The following is a 21,058-nucleotide window of genomic DNA, read 5'->3' as shown; positions in this document are numbered from 1 at the left end:
TTGAGGTGTTTTCTTGTTTTTTTTTGATTCTAATAACTTATGTTCAAGGTTTTTGGTCTGATTAGGTTTCTCAATGTTTGGCTGTGTGTTTGATTGTTCAGAAATTGTTGGAGATGTAGGACAACTTGATGTTGGTAGAGATCTTTTGATTTGTTTATTGGGTAAATTTGTATTGGTCGTTGTTTGGCTTAATATATTTGAGTTTTGACTGTTTTTAGGTATGGCAATAGTATTTACTTCTGTTATGTCGTCATCATGTGTGGGATATGAGGACGTGGTGGGGGCATCATCTATTGTTGGTTTTTGTGTAATATAAATATTGTTGGTCATGGTATTTGGTTCTTTTTTGCAGTGATTAGATGTGTGGCCGCTTTGTTTACATGCGTAGCAAGTAAGAGTGTCGTCCGTTAGAAAAATTCTGAAGTCTGTATTGTCATATTTGATTATTATCGATCCGGGTACATTTGCTGTGTCGTCGGGGTGAATATATACCTGTCTCCTAAAACTACTGATGTGAGCGAGCTCATCTTGAAAACCAGCTTTAAGGAAGGTTATTGGAGATAATGTCTTGATGTTTTCTAGTAATAAGTGTTCGGTAATTACTTCATGAGGTATTATCGGGTGTGCGTTAGAAATTATAAATCTCTTGGCAGGATTTACTAGACGACGAAATGGTATTTGATTTTCATTAACGGTTATATACGAATAGTTTTGTGTCAGTTCGTCAACAGTTATTTTGTCTCTAAAATATATACAAAATCTGTTGTTCGAAATACGGGACGCAAAGATGATGTTTTTAGGCGGTGTTATTTTGCTAAATGCTTTAACATATTCTATTTGTGGTATTTCGTTTATCGTATTTAATATAATGGCTTGATCTTTCTTAGGAAACGTTGTGTTGGCTGTTGTTTCGGCAAAGGTTTTTGTGTTGTTTATTTTTGGTGGTGATGACAGTTGAGATAGTTTTTGGTTGTGCATATTAGATAAAATATCCGTAGACATTTTATCGGTTTAATTGGCCGCTATGTACCGGCGGCCGGTGTAATTTTGCGTTGCAATTACGAGTAAGATAAGATTACATACCTTTTTCGCTGTTGATTTTTGTGTGCATGTATATACTGATATTGCTATCGGGAGCTAAGAAATACGGAACACACGTGTGCTTGGGACGGAGGTCAAACACGTACTGATCAACGTTATTGTTCAAATACAATGTGTCAACAGGGTTTTATTTGTATATTTAATTTCGCGTCTGCAGTACATATTTTGTATCTATACGAATTCGTTTTGCTGCGCTCGTTTTTTAATTTTTTATTATATTTTACAAACAAATACGGCATTTTCTAAAACTATTATTTTCCTCCCTAAACATTACTAATGTTATTATGTATTTGTATGTATAGTGTACGCGTTTAATTGATACAATATCTAATTTATCTCGTGTGTGTAATATACACATAGATAATATGGCTTATTGCGGGTGTTTAGAATTGCGAAACATGATTCCAACCGATTAGAAGCTTTACAAGTACTATATATATTATAATATTATACTACTAATACTATATAATATATAAAATAACATACGTCCCACATCGTATTATGACAATCGGTTGACTGAACGGGAATAATATATGTATATGTGTAGGCACACACATACACACATATTGGTACCGTTGCAATGCTATAGGAATTAGGATAATGTTATCCGATATATATAATATATTATTGGCAATGAATTATTATAACTATTATTTTTCCATTTAATACCCCCACGTGATGTTATAGTAATGTTTTCTGTCGGGTGTATAATGTATAATGTATAGGTACACTGTATAATATTATGTATAGATTTGCGATTTTGTATTTAGGACGGACGTATAGTATTATGCTTACCGGGTGGTGCTTTAAAATTTAAAAAAAAATATATTAATGAACTACAACAACAACACAATAATAAAATAAATAAATAAAAGTCTATCTCCGGCGGTGTGCAATATATATATATAGTGTGCCGTTGGTTGACCGGATAATGTTTATAAAAAATCATATCACGTTTATGTATATAATATTATTATAGAGAGCCGACGGTTTTTCCATTGAAAAATTATAATAATATTTTAAACACCATTACGAGTTTTCATCTTGCAAAAAAATAGCCGGGCTCGCGTATTATTATTCGCGCGCGGATGGGGTGAAAAAAAAGTTCCATATAATGGGCGATTCGTGTTATCGATGTTGATGATAATGATGAAAGCCAGTACGACCATCCCTTCGGAAAGCCGATTTTTTTTTTCGCTCACGACCCCTGTATAATATTGTTTCACTTATACATTATTCCGAACCGGAACGCTGTAAAAAAAAAAAAGGAAAAAATTGTAACGTTAAAAGCTTTGTCCACTTTTCAGTAGGTTAATTCTTTTTTCTCCAAACGTCGCGGATATATATATCCAACGACAACGATTTCTATGTCGGCCATATTGGTGGCCTTTGTAAATCTGTAACTTTTGCGTGTTCAAACGGAATCTGATTTGTTATTAGTTTATACGTATATAGGTACCTATTTTCACTATATATACGCGTTTATGATGTAATACCTATAGCAATAAGCATATATTTGTATATTATAATATATAGGTATTATATTATTATTTTGACAACACTATACACTGCAATCATACCATCGTAATATCTCTCTATTCAATACATTTTATATGTACGTATCAATGTATCATCTACACTGTATTTATCGTTTAATACGACTAATAGGTGTAGGTTTATTGTATGCATAACTTTTATTTGTGATGCCAAATGGATATCACGTAAGCTCAAATTTGTCTACAAATAACATTATACGTCGAGAGAAAAGTGTGAAAAAAATTAATCGTTTAACCAAAAAATACCAGGTCATCAATTGGATACATTCCAAAATGCATATATGATCTATATATATTTAACTCGAAATTATCAGATATAAAACGCGCCAGCTATAACAAAAATATTTATTCTTCAGTCGTTAACGAATTTTATCATCATATTTTCGACATCAAACAAATTTTGTTATTATATAATATCCTTCTCTTATTAAAATAGACTTGTATTTTTAATTTCCCTTCGGGTATACTTAATGCGTGACACGCAGTAAAATCATACTATACTCAAATTAATATATGCGTATGATGATATTAAGTTTTTAAAATTATCCTCAAGCTCATTTTTATTGGCAAATTCGAGTTATTTCGTACCTCGTTGTTTATGTAATGTTTATAATATTATATTTATATTAAGACGATATAATAAACACGACGAGAGCGGTACTCATTCAAATTATAACCACTGGCGTGTATAATATTAAATATAATATACTAATATTACGTACATATTATTACATTATGCGTGTGTTAATATTTCGGAGTTTCGGTGAACAATATATGGTTATTATAAATTGCAAAATTTATCGTTTTTTGGTGCGGTAATCGTGGATTCGAAACAGAAGAATGTTGGGTTACAAAATTCTGAACATAATATTTTTGCAGCTTTTATTTAAAATATAATGAGCGTATATATATACGGAAATTCCAGTTGTCTCTAGAGGTTGGTAACACTGAACCGTAATTTTGTTGTTTTTACTTTTTTTTTTTTTGCACGTTTTCGTATATACTTTTATGTATTATACCTACGTGTTTTATACATACATAATATAATATATTATACAACACGGCCCTTATTCCCTTTGGTCAACTGACACGTCGTCGTCGTCGCGGTCGTCGTCGTAATCGTCGTGGCCGCAGCCGTGCTGGTCGGCCGGCAGATGGTTATGGATGGCTCCTAGGCACGAACGGGTGGTACGAAATAAAAAACAAAAAATTAAAACAAAAATAAAAAGTAGGTAAAAAAAAGGAAAAATGGTATACCTTAATGCCACACACACACACACACACACACACCACGCACACTTACACGAGCGCGTTTTGGGTGTGGTTTGTTGGCACTGAGTCTCTGGGAAAAGATAACAAATACCGCCGTGCTTTTCGCCATTACACCCGGTAGATAAGGACGCAGGAATTTTTTATTTTTTCGTTTTAACACTCCTCGTGTTTTATCTGTATATACGGCTAGTGTGTGTGTGTGTGTGTGTGTGTGTGTGTGTAGGTATATAATATACTCGCTTCTGTTTTTCACCGCCGCCGCCGCCGCCGCCGCGGTCGTTCCGACACACAATTTGTTAATGGAATCACGTAGGAAGCCGCTCGGCGACGTGTACTGGTTAAGTAGCCGATATGCGTGTATAATAAATCATACCCCGATAACTACGCTGTTGCCGCCGCCGCAGCCACCGCCGACCTCCCTCGAAGTCTATACAGCAGTCGATTCCGAAATTTGATCAATTTATAATATATAGGTATTATACATATAAAACGCATCGATGCGGCGTGCAAGTGCACCGTTGCAACTGCAATTTATTATAACGACGACTATTTATCATGTATTGGCGATTCTTATCGTCGTTCGCATTAGCTGTAGGTATACACTCATCGGCGAATATCGTAGCTTATATAGGTACCCAATAATATTATAGGTGCGTATATAATGTTAGCTATACGGGCCGCGATAATCGCAGGTATGGTATAAAATGTGCGTGATGAACAAACATCATCGAAATTAATGTATTCGACGACGGTGTACGCGCAGAAATATTGCACCTATGATGTATAATACCTCCTGTACTTGCACACATCGTCATGGTTGCCCGTCTGCGGCTCACCCCTAACTGTTGTAGTAATAACAGTAATAATGCGTCGATGATAAGACCGGCACAAACACCGACGGAGGCCGTATAAAATGGCGGCGACGGATTTTTTTTTCGTTGTAGGGCTTGCGCGTCACGCGAAAACGCATGTCCAACCGCTGTTATACACCACCGCAGCCCTAACATTTGTTTTTTTTTTTTACACACCTTTACACACTGTTACGTATGCCCACCCCTTTAATATTCGTGTATTATGATGTGTGCTAATCGAATGTATACTTTGGGCCGAGTATCATTTCATTAGCCCGCGACCATATTGAACACAGGTATTATACATGGTCGACTGCTATGAGTATTATATATATCTGTTTGTACATTATAATATGTCGTTTTGATTCCATATATACTATTACCTATAATATATCCATGCGCTTATGTAAGAAACGTATAACGCGTGTCTAATATGATGGGTGGCCCGTTGCAATTATTGTCCTAAACGTATATTATTATGGTGTACACCTCTATACAAATGTTCAACTATCGCATCGCGAGTTCATCATCACAGCTCTTGCTTCGACTTTTCTTCAAAATAATTATTGCAGTATACATATAATGGCTGTAGACGTACTGCCCGCGAATGATGCTCATAGCCCATTATACTGCGCCATATTATATGATAACTAATTTATATTAATGTAATAATATTTATAATGCGGCGGTATTCGAAACGTCCGCACTATAATATATAAGCGTCGCCCGACCACTATATAATATACACTAACATTTTTATAAAAAATACATCTTCAGCTGATCTGCGCTCGACAGAATTCTTATTTATTTATTCAGTATCGGAAATACGATCGCGTGTTATACACACACTACACACACACACACACGTAATATCATACGTCTCCGTACTGAAAAAATAACGAATAATATTATAATTATATAATATTATGTATATATTGTCTGCTATGTGTCTTGACGCCTATTTTTCGCTGCGACACGAGTTTTTCATTCGTTGGCCGATGTACGATTCATAAACGCGTCTCACACGAGGACGAAACGAGGTGCGATGTATAGTGGTGTTTAAAACGCGTATATATAGGTTCTGCTCAATACCGCAGTGAGCGTAATGCTCGTATATAGGTATATACGGTTTTAACCACCGCCACCGTACGTCGTCGGCCCGACAAACCGAACCGTTTAAACAAATACACACAGTCGAACGCTTCGGTTCTGTTTCCCTTCCCCGAAACCAGTTTTCAATTTTATCGTGTCCGACAACCGAACGCGCGTATATATTATAATACGTATCAAATAATATATTTAAATATACAATAATAGTAATACATATTATTATAATGTTCCTTTATACACATTACGTGTCAGTGTGTGTGTGTGTGTGTGTGTGTGTGTGTGTGTGTATATATAATACGCGTTTTTGTCAATCCGATTTCCATTAACGTCGTCCTCATCCTGTATATTGTGGGACAACTTTCAACGTATATATATAGGTATACAACACCGATCGTCCTATAATATATATATATGTGTGTGTGTTTAAATTATGTGATGGCGAGAGCCGTGGGGAAACGAATTCGTAATTTATAGACGGTCTGCAGGTACACACACGACTTATGTGTAGGATACGAAATAATATTTGGTGTCGGAATATATGATTATAACATTATATGCGTGTACCAATACATCATAATATTATATTCTACACCGCACGACACGAGCGATCTTTGTACCTATATATATATATATATATATATATATATAGAGTGGTAATATACTATATATACGGCGGGACGATGAAAATGATTTTCTGTCCGTCACAACACTCGCGCGCTGGCATTACTGCGTTTTACCATAATTTACCATATAATATATAAGCCCGTCGTTACACATCATCCACACCTATACACGTATAAAATATATATAACCTTGTTTCGTTGTTAACACGAACGCACACACACACTCATAATCGGTCTCTCACTATAGTATAATCAGTCGATCATGAATATTCATACGTTATATACACGTATAACGTAACGTGCAACCCCGTCGTCGCGCACAAAATTGTAAATTTTAGGTCGCCACGAGGTACGGCGGCGGCGGCCTGCCGGAAATCGGAGACACGCCGACAGATATGATCGAAACGCCGAAAATCGCATATAATACATTGGTATATCCACCGTCGGGCGTGTTATTACTTATTATATTATTGTTTTCGTCCGCCGCGATCGTAAATCTCCCGATCGATTTTCAATGACTTGTCGTGGGGGAGAAGTGGCGGGCCCCCGTGTTTACACGCGCCTCGCGCGGTGCATACGAATTTCGTCGAATCGGACAGATAACATTATTGTACCGCACATGTGCAGCGTACGCGCGCATATTATAACGGGTGAAATTGTCTTTGGTGTACACCGCCACCGGATGTGCCGGACGGGCGCGATGAATTCCGTTCGGTTATGATACGGTCGCATCGAAATCCGATTCGTGCGCGACAGGTATTCTATACAACAATATTATATTATACAATATTATACGCACCTTTACCTGGTGTACTGCTGCAGTGCGACTTAAAAATCATTTTTTTTTTATGCGTGCAACGCAGTATGAAAAATTAAAAAAAAAAAAAAAAAACGATACGACGCATAACGGAAACAGTCGTAATATATACAGTAGTCGCCAAAGTGCGCTGCAATATTGCACTACCGGGACCTATTATAATTGGTATATACGGATGTGCGCGGACCGGAAGTCGCGCCGTCTCCTCCTCCGAGAGGTGTAATAATAATAATAATAATAATATAATATGTAACTCGAATGAATAATAATATGCTATATGCATATAATATTGTAATGTATGATATTATTATTATTATTATTATACGGTATATTATACCTACTGCTGCAGCAGTGACCGCCGTGTGATCGGACACGACGAGGTCAGTAACCCCAAGTTCGTCACCGCTAATCGGTTACTTCCTTCCGATAGATTTATGTGACATATTATATATTTAAAAAAAAAAACACCTCCCGCGCGCGTAGGTTTCGATGGATTTTCACACACATAACGGTTACACGTGTGTGTGTATATATATATAATATGAGAATGTTAGTGTGTGCGTGTGTGTAAAACGTGTGCGTGTGTGCGTTATTGACGCCTTAGAACGAAACCGGTCGTTAAAATCGTCGTCAAATCCGCGGTCGTTCCCATCGTTCGGTCCGAGTCGTAAAATCAGATAGAATTTATTGTACCTATACCTACCTACCACCGAAAATTTGTGCGGACACTTATAATGGCATTCCGACGACATGCACGCATCTCACACACGGAAATCTATAGGCACACACAAAACAAACGAACACGTGTACAATTAATAAATGTGTATATTCAAATAATACATAATAATATGTTATAATGTGTACTGTGTTATATATTATTATTATGATCATGCGCAACACTTTTACGCTGCCCGCTGATGACGACGTAGAAAATATTATAATATTAAACGATATAAAAATATTAATAACAATATTATATTATTTTAATCGTTGTTATCATCATCACCATCATCGTTATTATTATTATAATAACATATTTTTTTCTTTATTCGTTTTCAATCAAACGCACACTGAACGAACTAGCCCCGCGTCACCGCCTCCGACGATGTCGAGTTATATATTTGGTTACACGCCCGATTACAAATCATCCGTGAAACGAAAACGACAATCGGGACCGGTCTTCAAACTGGACGAAAAAAAATTGTATAAAAAACGCGGATCTATCCACACACACACACATATATATACACACAATATAATACTTAAATTACTGTATGGGTACAACACGTATACTTATTATTATTATATATTTATAAGTTAGCCGTGTGTTTCTCGCCCTTCGCCGCTGCGGCGGCGTATACGATATAATAATATCACACACGCACGCACCACTATCTCCTTTGTGTGGAAAAGCCGACACCGGTGTTACACGCGGTTTTACAAGTTTATCATTTTTACACCTTTCACGCACATCGGACCCGTCCGGCCGCCTCCGCTGTCCGTTCGCATTTTCCGCCGGCGAACCGACGAAGCGGACGACGGATTTCCAAAAGGATTCTGTATACAGTCGTGTTGTAACACACACACACACACACGCCTATTATAGGTATTATATTATTATTATTAATATTTAGGTATCGAGGTGTAGTGTACGGTGTATGTATACTGCACTGTGGCCGAGCGGTGCGCGGGGATACTCAAACGGTCGGCCGGGCGAGGGGATTATAAATACGTAATATCGCGGTGGCACATCAAAAAAGGGTTAAACACACACGCCGACACCGATTTAACGGGTCTGGTTCGGAGAAAAAAAAAAAAACAAAACGGATACGGCGGCGACCGACGATGAGGGGCAATATATATTATAGTCGTGGTGGTGTCCCGGTCGTGTGTTTTTTCGTATTTTTCGTTTTCATTATGATGATGATGATTATTATTGTTGCCCACCTATAGTATTATATTTTTTTTCACTCCATATACATATTATACTCTCTCTCGACCCTCTTTACCGCTCGCAATATATTCGACTGCGGTTGGCCGGTAACCATACTAATATTACTTCACCATAACTGCACCACAGCACCGCACATATATTATGACCTCATCTATGTATTATATATTTTACGCGACCATCATTGTTCAATGTATATGTATATATTATATTGCAGTAGTTGGAAATCACTTCTAAATAATACTACTACTGCTACATAATAATTAATAGAATATTCGATCCAATCATCGCTCACCCGCGGTATACTTTTAATCGAATTTAGGGCATATGAGGAGGGCGCGTCTATAATATATTACTATATATGTATAGTGATATAATTTCAGTATTTTGTTGGGATATGACAATATAATATGTTTTATATTTTAAAACTAATGTTATTTATTTTAGTATCTATATACATGATTGGTTAGACACATATAAATGGTTGGGAAAATTTTCGAAATTTGATTAACGGAAATGTTAAGTGTTACTCTTGCTAAACTCAACCGAACAAACTGAACAAAGCAGTATACCTACGATGGTTGCAATATTGCATCATTCAATAAATAGTGCGCTACTTCCAACCACTGTCAGAATTATTTTTAATATTATTAAATATCGTCGCGTTCATCGTAATATAATATATATATATTAAGTTCATCGTATATACAATCGCCATACGACGTGATATTTATTGTCAATTTTATCGTATAATGTATTAGGTATATATTAATATATTGTAATTTGTAGACGTCCAATAAAATTCCTCATGATATTATATTATAGTGGTTGACCGTCATCGTTGTGTCTTCTAATATTTCCGTGTATACGAATGATATTATAGTTACATAATGTATTATTATGACGGTCATCTATTAACCAGTCAAAATAACAGAACACCATAAGGGCCACCCTGCTAGTATATTAGTGCATACTACTGATATTATAGTGATATATAATTATTATTGTGCAAGTCGCCGATGGTATCCCCTCCACTCAAGCACTCCTAAACGCTTGTGGCGTTTAATTTTATAATTACGATAATAATTGTACGTTTGTACCGTAAAACTACTATAATAGTAGACCACGACAATAATATGGCAACCCACTTATATATAAACTTGGTTTTCAAATTTTTTTCACTTATACCTACATTTTTTTTACCGTTCTTACGACTTTCGACGTACATGATCAATTCAACTCGCAAATTCGCTCTCAAATACATAATAACATTGTGTATATACCGTGCACTCGTATAGTCGGTATACTACTACGGACATGGTTGTAGTTATAAAAAAAATTATTAGATTCAAGTAGCCACTCGTGAAAATGTTTCAACGTGTTTAGTTATAACAATATGTGGGTACAATATTAATTGTTTCGCATTCTGGAAAGATTTGTTCTTATGTAATATTGTTATAAACGCTTGGTTTATTTTATGGTCGTGTTCTCGTCGTGTACACAGTTTTATTTGTGTCCTAGAGACCTTATATTATACCGAATGTTGGTTGTCTGATATTATATTGTAATATTATTATTTGGACACGGGTACCTGCTGTTATTTACGGTTCGTGTTATTATTACATCATCATTGTGCGTTGCTCATTTGCGCTATATGTTTGATATGTAATAATAATATATTGTTGTATGCCTGTTGACCGCATCATAACAATGTTTCCCGAACAACGACGCGATTATTCTTAATATTAGACCTTTAATAATAATAATAATTGTGATTAGGTTTGGATTCGTAGCTATATCGAGCAGATAAAACTCCAAGCATTACAATAATATCCTATGTTTATGTACATGCGAATTTCTACTATAAGTACCGTTACCGTACTAGATAAAATACACGCCATGCGCCTAATCTGGGTGGAAAATTGTGCTGTAAAAATGTAAACTATAAATTGCCCTCGTCGATACTGTAAGTTATATAGGTACACAATTACACACGATAACATTATTATATCTCGTGTACAGGTTAGTGAACCCGCGGTATCGAAATCTCCAATGACTGCTGGTATAGGTATCGGTACTATTTCGGCATTATAATGATTATTGTTTAACTTTAATTATAATGTGTGTTAAAACCAGGTAATATAATATATTATATCTACAACGTCGACCTTTCTGAAATCGAAACGCATTGACCAAGGTCGTTGAACGGTTTGCGAATACGGTTTTACACTTTTCGTCTATAAGCATCCGCGTAGGACGCAATATAATTTGATATTTCTGTCGGGTAAATACAATATTTTAAACGTAACATAAAATATCATATCTATACGTTTATATAACATTTTGTTTTATCTACGAAATTATTTAACTTTCGACTCATAAGTTTTAAAACTTTGCTCGAGGTACCACGGCTAGACGTTCATTTTTTCACGTTTCGGTTTGATTATTAAAAAATATTAAAACATATATGAGTTATATAACTGCATAATGTCAATTATTGTACTTAGTTACAAACGTGTTTCCTAAAATACCATACATTGTTAACTATAACACAATATTATTATAATAGGTACCTAATACACTATTCCCTATAATATGATTGCACAGCGACTTAAGTTATAATTGTTATAGATAGTTGGATTTTTGAAACATTAGGTACCTATTATGTGCGTGACATCATGTTTAACACGTATACAATATTATACAGGTATTTTCGGTAAATATTATCGAAATCGCATTAGAATCGAATCAAACCTAAATATTTTTTTTTATCAATCAAAAACTTTTTGGTATTGTTATCAATGGTTGTATTCACTTGACATTTTCTATCATGCCTAGCCGCCTAGGTAGGTACTCGAATTTTTGCGTCTTAAACACATAACAGTATACATACATATACCTATAGAATATTGTAGGTCAGGGTTTTAATACCGTAGTAAAACTAGTGCGCGCGTCAGAATGGCATTATCAATTACCGCCGCGGTGCAGATACAAAAAAAAAAAATCGTATATAAGGCGATCATCGTATATTGTTATTTTGCATATTATATTAAGTACGTTATATTGTACTCACATATTATAATAATATTATACGATCACATAATATCATATTGCAGATGTGGTCGTTGCGGGAACACAAAATATCGCACTAAAATAATTAAAAATAAGTGTATAATACTGCAACGGCGTATATTTTATTATTATATAACGTGTATAGGTTACATTTCGTTACAATAATTTCGCGGTGGATATCATCGTCGTCCTCGGTGTACGCATGGTTTATCGTCTTAATCGACACGACCTACGTACCTATGTATTTATATATATATTAATATTATGACCATCGTCGATAAGTTGAAATGTATCGAGCTTAGACATATAATAATAATGACGTACATCATAATGACATTATGCGCCATCGTATAAACCGATTTGACCGCGTGTACACGTCATTTATTGAAGAAAAAAACCGTCCTAAAACTGTCAGAAAATTGAATAGTATTTATATATTATTATGCTCACACACATTTCGGATAGCCGCGCCGCGCTGTGTACGCGCACGCAACCGTCGACGACGTACCATCTGCCGGCAAAGCGACCGTTTATGTGTGTTTAGAGAATTTCGTTCCACACCATTATTATTATGCCGTCTGGTCTTGTTCGTGTGTTCATATTATAATGTCTCACAGTACATGGCTGTATATTATGTGCTCATATTTATATGCCTTAGCACCCATACAATGTATACGCGAGGAGTATATTTCGTATTTAAGGTACAATTCCGCGCCGACCGTTATAAGTACCCATATACTTACATATAATATTATTGTATTGTACAAGCTCTATATCTGATTATAATTTTTTTCAACACTGATTTTTTATGTTAATTCGCCTATACATTATAACGTATACTCGTTGCGCGCTATCGGTGTATAATAATAATAATAATAATATATAATATTTGTCATATACGAAACTGGCGTTGTTTCGACCCACCCCGCGACTCCGCTGTAAACAACTGAAAAAAAGATCATAAGATCAGGCCGCAGGCGGAAATTAAAAAAAAATTACACACAGACACATAATGTGTATCTAAGTACCTATATATATACATAGCATACATATATTATGAATTGTATGCCGGCGGTGCAGGCGCGTGAAAGATATAGTTTATTTCCGTTCAGAAAAACTTAAACGAGTTTCAAAATATATTCCAAATCAAATTTATTCCGCCGTCTCCATGACCCTAACCCCTGCTGCAGGTTGACAATAATAAAAACTGAGTGGATTTAAAATAAAAAATAAAAAGGAAAAAAATGTAAATCGGGTTTTAACGCCGTGACAAGTAGAGATGGCTCTAAATAAAAATCCATTAGTTCGTTGAGACGTTAATTGGATATTTCGCCTGAAGAATCGGAATCGTGATTAACGGAGACGGTGTATATATATATATATGTACGTGTGTGTGTGTGTGTGTGTAGTGTAGTGTATACATGGAATGGGTGGTGGAGAAAAGTCGTGGTGTTCAGGTCGGTGGCTTCGTGGGCGGGTGTGTATAATGCTGCTGCTGGTCGCGCGAAGAGGGAAGCGATGAGAGTTATTCAAATTCCATTAAACGGAGGGCGGCGCTTAATTGGAATTAATAAAAAGGATCGCCGTCGGCGGCGGGTAAAAAAAAAAAAAAATCTGCATAAGTTAAAAAACATTTACACCCCTCCGCCGTCCCACCCGATTGGCAGACCCGAGCCCAGCCCGGGGAGTTATCCCTGATTTTTTCCCTCGCTCTCTTTCCACGAAAAGTTTAACCGCGTGAAATCGCCCCGGCGTTTTTTTTCTCTCGTGATGGCTTCCGCATTAAATCCGGCCGCGTGAACCGACGACGGAATTGTTTAAACAATTTGTGCGATTTCCCTCGTATAATATATATATTGTCTATATCACAACCGCTCAGTATATATACCTAGCGGCTAGCTTAACTCGTTGATTATAAAAAATAATACTTTATATTATATAATCTACCTGCAGTGTGCAGCGTTCTCACACACTGCACGTGCACGCAGTATTGTATACAATATTATTATATTATAATTATTGTCATTTTTCCCTGCCCGTCCATGACAATATGATGGCCGTAAATTCTAATTCTAATATTATATATCATGTGAGTCATTGTTTATAATATCGTTTTTTTTTCGTTTCGCTTCAGGTACGGCATGGACCTCAACGGTGCCAGGCGGAAAAACGCCACTCGAGAGACTACCAGCACGCTGAAGGCTTGGCTTAACGAGCACAAGAAGAACCCGTACCCGACCAAAGGCGAGAAGATCATGTTGGCCATCATCACCAAGATGACGCTCACGCAGGTGAGCACGTGGTTCGCTAATGCCCGAAGGCGGTTGAAGAAGGAGAACAAGATGACTTGGGAACCCAGAAATAGGGTCGAAGACGAGGACAACAACAACGAGGATGACCGAAAGAGCCCGGACCCAAAAGATCTCGGTAAGTGCCTATACCTAGCAAGTTTATGCATATATATTTATTATATTTATAAGTAATATAAAATTATAAAGTATAAAAGTTAAAGGATTGACTTTATATTTTCTCATCGGGTCGTGCTTTACGATTTGCTGCATTGACTGCACTTTATCGCCTTATTCGTATTCTGCGGGTCATATATAAATTTCTATTTGCGCATTATTATAATTGCATCACTCTTTTGTTTTCCATAAACATATTATATAGGTGGGGGATATGGTAAAATCTTATTGAGACTCTTATCCAAGTATAGAAGGGTTTATTTATTAAAATTAAAATGTATAATATCGCGTAATAAACAAACGTAGGTTCATAATAATATGCATAATATTATTCTCTGTAGTTGGTTGTGCCTATATTTTTAATCCATTAAAAAAATGTGAACCAACAACCCGTGTAGTTTTCGTCCACATCGTTTTATAATGTTCACTTATCGTATATACGTATATACATATCGTTTTAAGTACGTTAATTATTTGAACGCGTACTGACGAGATCGTCGTCACAGGTGAAATGAATGTTTTCCACCGATTTATTAATGCCGCAGTTCGAACGGAACGGCTAAAATTTGAACGTAGTTATATAAATACAATATATGTCACGTATTATATTGTCGCGTGGCCGTATGAAATAATCTTCTGTGTGTATTATACTGCACCTACATTCGCCTGCAGATGCATGTGCGCGTATTGAGTACATAATTTCCACTATATAGTTACAGTATGTAAGTATACACGCCGTTTTCCGGCAATCTAATTCACCGGGTCTAACACGAATCATTATATAGGCCATCAATCTGTCCCCCCCCCCCACGCCGTACAGTTCGATATTAACGATTTATTTATTTTTTTTAACCAGATCTGAGAATAAAACCTACACGTCGGGTTCGTATATTAGATATTATTTCATACTCGATTGCTATATCATTTACTATGTCGTTATTATTGCTCGAACACTTGGCAGCAGTACGCCGCGCGCGACTAGAATCACGCGCCCCGTCGATTCCAATGACCGTTTCGAAGCGCCTCCATCCGCCGTCGAACGTCGCTATATATATATAGATTATAGTTCCCCCTTTTTTTTTTTTTTTTTATTTCCCCTATTTCGGTGGTCGTAAATTTCCGGAGCCCAACACTAGTCACGTGCCCGTCGTAATGACAATAATAATAATAATATCTAAAGCCAATAACACGGTCCATATAATATCTCGTTCGGTTTTCCGTCGGCGTGTCCTATACGATATTTTATTAATATATTATAATACCATTATGTCACGTCGGAAGGAGGCTGCTATACACACACACACATTGCATTATACATTTTTCTCATCGCCAGACCATCTCCCCCGCGCGAACAGTACATTTTTACACGACACGTGTGAGTGTGTGTGCGGGAAAAAAACAAATAAATATTATTAAACATTATTATTATCGTTTCGCTGACGGAAATGTCCTGCGGCACGCCGCCGATCAGTGCCGTACTAATTATAAAACTACAGCTTTGAAACCGGAAACGGCGGGTACGACATTATATTATGTGTGCATAATATTATGACTGCCAAAAATGCGTAATCGAACCGTTGACAAGTGTTGTAACACTCCGACACAACTAACACAAACCTTTTCCGCGTTTTCGTCGCTATCCGATCGGTGACGTATAACGGGTGTTATATATATATATATATATATATGTGGTAATAATTATGTAGGAGGCATCCGTTTTTCCAAACAGACGACGGTGTGTGATACACTCGTTTCAATATGTTGCAACAAATATTTCTGGTCCTTTCCCCCCCCCCCCTCCTCACCGCCACCACAAAGGTCTCCGACGATGTCGTGGTTCACGTTGCGGATCCTTTTTTACACAATTCATAGGTCTCATAAAACACATCATCGTCGTTGATGAATAATAATATTATTCAGAGGCCCGCGTAAGAGAGGACGATGGTCTTACGACGCGGTTCAGCGGTTCGTTTGGCTTATCATTTATATTTTTACATGCATTCCGAATAAACGGTACACAACAATAACCGTTTCGTCGACGGGAAGAACAAAAACTTATATTATATTTTACATCGTTATAACCATCTTACATATGCGTACGGTGTATGATAAACGTATACATGACGTGCGGTAATATTTTATAGAACGATTTTCGCGCGCGCTTTAATAACAAATCGAGTAAAAATGAGTAACAACCATATAGCAATCCCGCGGTCCGCCGCAGTCGTACACAGCGATAACACTGGCGGCGTCTGTGTTCACATAATGATATTATGTACGATTTTTTTTACATTACGTGGGATTATTATTATCGGTTTGGCGCCGGCGACGACGTTTTAATGTGCAAAAATACCGTGTATACATAATATTATAGTGTTTAAAGTGTACGCGCCAAAGTGGCCGATGGTTAATTAAGAATAAACGCGCGTCGGTTGCATATAAATTTATTATAATATCGCCGATCGGAGCGTATACATATGTATTAATGTATAAATCGACGGCGACCAAGTCAAAAGTCATCACTTAGTTTATACATGAAGTTTCATGCATACCGTCGATGTGCGCCCGTGTTCTTATTCTATAATGTTGTATTCTTAAAGGTCAACGTGCGAATTATAACGTATATTTGATGTGTAATAGTATAAATTATCGCGCTCCGTTCGACGAAAATAACTAGCTTAAACGAGCTTTGGAACCGCCGACTGTGTGCAACAGGTGTTATAAGAGGAAAATACAAAAATAACATTTTCGGATATAACTATATGATATAATATACCGCGGTACACACTAGGTACCTAATAAATTCTATAATATATACTTATACACCCTATGGTTAGTCAGATCTGACCGAAGTTACCGTGTTACCACCGCACTAGTCAATAATTTATATGGTCTGTACAAGACAGCGTACAACGAGCTTTTTGAATTTTAAGAATAAATCATGCATACAAAATAAATAAATACCTATACGTTTATTAGTCAACAAATCACCCACTTTTGAATGTTGACAATATATTTTAATACCTATGTATAATATAGTAGTTTTTATCATACCGAAAGTCGAATTAAAAAAACAGAAAACCCTTCGAAGTGCCATTAAATTAACATACCATTACAATATTAAAGTCAGTATCTCGAATTTGTTGATATATTTCTCTGTTACCCTTGAGATTCGGCAAAACGAAAGTTGACTGTAATTTGTCAGAGTATAAAAGTGAAGACTAAGTACAAAATATATTTATTAATATTATTCCGTTTTTGCTTGCAGATTGTAAAGACTCGGGCACGGGATCGAGCGAGGACGGTGACCGGCCGGGCGCCAATCACACAGGCAGCGAGTGGAGCGAATCGCGGGCCGACAGCGGACCGGACTCGCCGGAGCTGTTCGATCGGCCGCCGCCACCACACTTCCTGCACCACCCGCCGCCGTACCACCACGGCCACTATCCCGGAGCGCCGCACCATCCGCCGCCGTCACACCTCGGCCACCACCATCACCACCACCATCCGTCGGCGGCGCCACCGCACCACCGGTTCGCGTCCGTGTCGCCACCGGCCACCGGTGGAGTCGGCGGCGGGCTTCTGCCGTCGCAGAGTAGCGCCCCCAAGCCACGCATCTGGTCGCTGGCCGACATGGCCAGCAAGGACACGACGACCACGACGACGGCCGCGGCCGCGGTCGAGACGTCGACGCCGTCCACCCCACCGCCGCCGCCGTCACCGCATCAGCACCAGCGGTCACCGCACCACCAGCAACTGTCCCCTCCGTCCGTCGGCGGTGCGTCGTCTGCGGGCCACCGACGGCCGCCCGCCGTTCCCGTACCGTCGTTGCCCGCCGGTTACGCGCGCCACGAGCAGCTGTACCGATCGTTCTACGAGGATCCCGCGGCCGCGGCCTATCATGCGCGTGCCTTCGGCGGCGGCGGCGGGATCGTGTTCCAACCGTCCGCGGCCCACCAGCACCATTTGCACCATCACCATCAGCAGCAGCAACTGCACTCGGCGGCCGCGGCGGTCGCCGAACCGTCGCCCGCCTCGTCGTCGTCCGACGCCGAATCCGTCGTGGCCGTCCAGCACGCCGAACGGGCTTGACGGGAAGCGGCTCGACCACAAACACACGTAAATCCAAAGACAAAACAAAAAAATTAATAAACAAACATTATTTTGTAAATATTAACGATAATAATATATAAAAGTAAACTTTGTAAATAACATATTATTATTATTATTATATATTATATATATTAACGAATATTATAAGGTAAAAACACATAATATAATATATGATATGATTATATAATATATAGAAAACGGCATGTATAAGACATTGTGCGGACAATAAAAAAAAAAGTAATGATACTACTGTTGAAAAATATAAAAAAAAAACAAAATAATTATATATATATATATAATATAAACGTATTTACGAGGAAGGAATAATAATATTATACCTAAACTATAACGTGATTGATATATATATATATACATGTCGTGTGTGTACGTATATAGTATGATGTTATGACGTATATCGTTACAGTTATTATGCATATATTATTAAATGTGACGTGCGGAGATTTCTTAAAAAAAAAAAATAAAAAAATTATCAGGAATTTTGAGCGATGCGATTGGCGGGCATATCGGGGAGGGGGTCCCGTGTGGTAGTGACTCTGTCGTTTTGTGTTTTATTTCATCCGAGAACCTACCCATATTGTACTATTACGGTATGCGGTACGCGACATGCGCATAACCTACACAATGTTTTATAAAATACAGTGGGTGTAATAATATAATATTTATATAAATATATACGTTATATCATATCATCGTGTGCGGAGGACAGGCGTACCCGGGTCTGTCCGGTTTAAGACGACTGGACAATCTTTTGCATTTGCCGCGGGGACACGAGTTACACGATATAAATTGTCAATATTGTCATTACCTATATATATATATATGTATACCTATTATTATTTTTTTTTCTCGTGCGAGGTGAACCGATTGTGTTGACGTTCCTTTCTATATACTGACATTATGTTTTATTATTTTAATTTATTTCCTCTCGTCTTGTTTTTATTTTTCTCGTTCTTACAATATAATAGGACGTAAACTACGATTTTTAAAGATATATATATATATATATGATGATATATACACACAAACTAGACGGAATGTATGACAAAAACTACTATGTAATAATAATAATATTATCTCTTCTCGTGCAGCATCATATTATTATATATTGTTTTCCATTTTAGTGTATGTTTAGCGGTTTGTACATTGTATTTGTACGATATATAATTATATTTATAGCGGTACGCGATATTATTTTATTTTGTAATTAATTGGAATATAAAAAAAAAAAAACCATTGTTATAGCTTTTAAATTTAAATTATTCTATTATGTTTTTTTTGTGATATTGTAGTCGGTACTTTTCCTAATACATTGTTTTTTCTTAAAAAAAAAAAAAATTCTATTTTTTTATCCTCTTATAGATCCGCTCTCTTTCTATAAATATATTATATTGTTCGGTGTAACAGCCAACTACTATACATATATATATATATATACGAACATATTGTATGCGACGTCATCGACATGTCTTTTAAACAAAAACAAGTTTTTCGAAGCCGGTGAGTTACACGACACCCAAACATAATTTTTTTTTTTCGTTCATTCTACAAGAAAAAAAAAATGATGTCGTCTCTTCGTTTCGCGGACAGATGGATTGGAAGGTAACGTAAAACGGCACAAACTTCGTCGGATATTGATTATGCTTACAGTTTTTATATCAACTATATTGTGCGTGGAAGTCAATATTGTCCAATCACCGCTATATATATGCAGGTGTACAAATAACATAACCTTATAATATAAAAACTGTATCATCTACACTGCAGTGGTTCCCAACCATTTTAAAACTGCCATCCCCCCCCCTGAGAAACAAAGGGTTTTTCACCCCCCCCCCCCCTCCTCATTAAAATAATAATAAAAATAGTACGCATGAAAAGTTTTTGGTCAAACAGTATAAATACGTAGATATTGTATTATACTATTACAGGTACATAATATTACATAGGTACCTACCGGCCAATACAAGTAAATATTAAAATGTGCTCATCGTTGTTTAGCCATATGTGTACAAATGGTCACTGGTGAACGCTGCGGACTCGCGTCCCATATATCCGGCGAGTATACGTCGAGGTGTGATGGTCATTGGTCAGCTTTTTTGAACGGCGACT

The 21,058-nt window shown here is 37.1% G+C and overlaps 1 protein-coding gene across 3 annotated transcripts in view; it reads left to right on the top strand.

Moving 5' to 3' along the window:
* Positions 1–19,977, top strand: part of LOC132942151 (homeobox protein caupolican) — a 47,923-nt gene extending 27,946 nt beyond the window's left edge. For all 3 annotated transcript variants that reach the window (XM_061010459.1, XM_061010460.1, XM_061010461.1), the window contains exons 4-5: positions 14,488–14,780; positions 18,087–19,977. In XM_061010459.1, coding sequence (XP_060866442.1) covers positions 14,488–14,780; positions 18,087–18,910 — 1,117 coding nt within the window. In that variant the 3' untranslated portion in view covers positions 18,911–19,977. The remainder of the gene's footprint in view (positions 1–14,487; positions 14,781–18,086) is intronic.
* The last annotated feature ends 1,081 nt before the right edge of the window (positions 19,978–21,058 follow it).

The sequence above is a fragment of the Metopolophium dirhodum genome, chromosome 3, assembly GCF_019925205.1.
Source record: "Metopolophium dirhodum isolate CAU chromosome 3, ASM1992520v1, whole genome shotgun sequence".
NCBI classification, from domain to species: domain Eukaryota; kingdom Metazoa; phylum Arthropoda; class Insecta; order Hemiptera; family Aphididae; genus Metopolophium; species Metopolophium dirhodum.
This window is presented reverse-complemented; position numbering and strand designations above follow the sequence as displayed.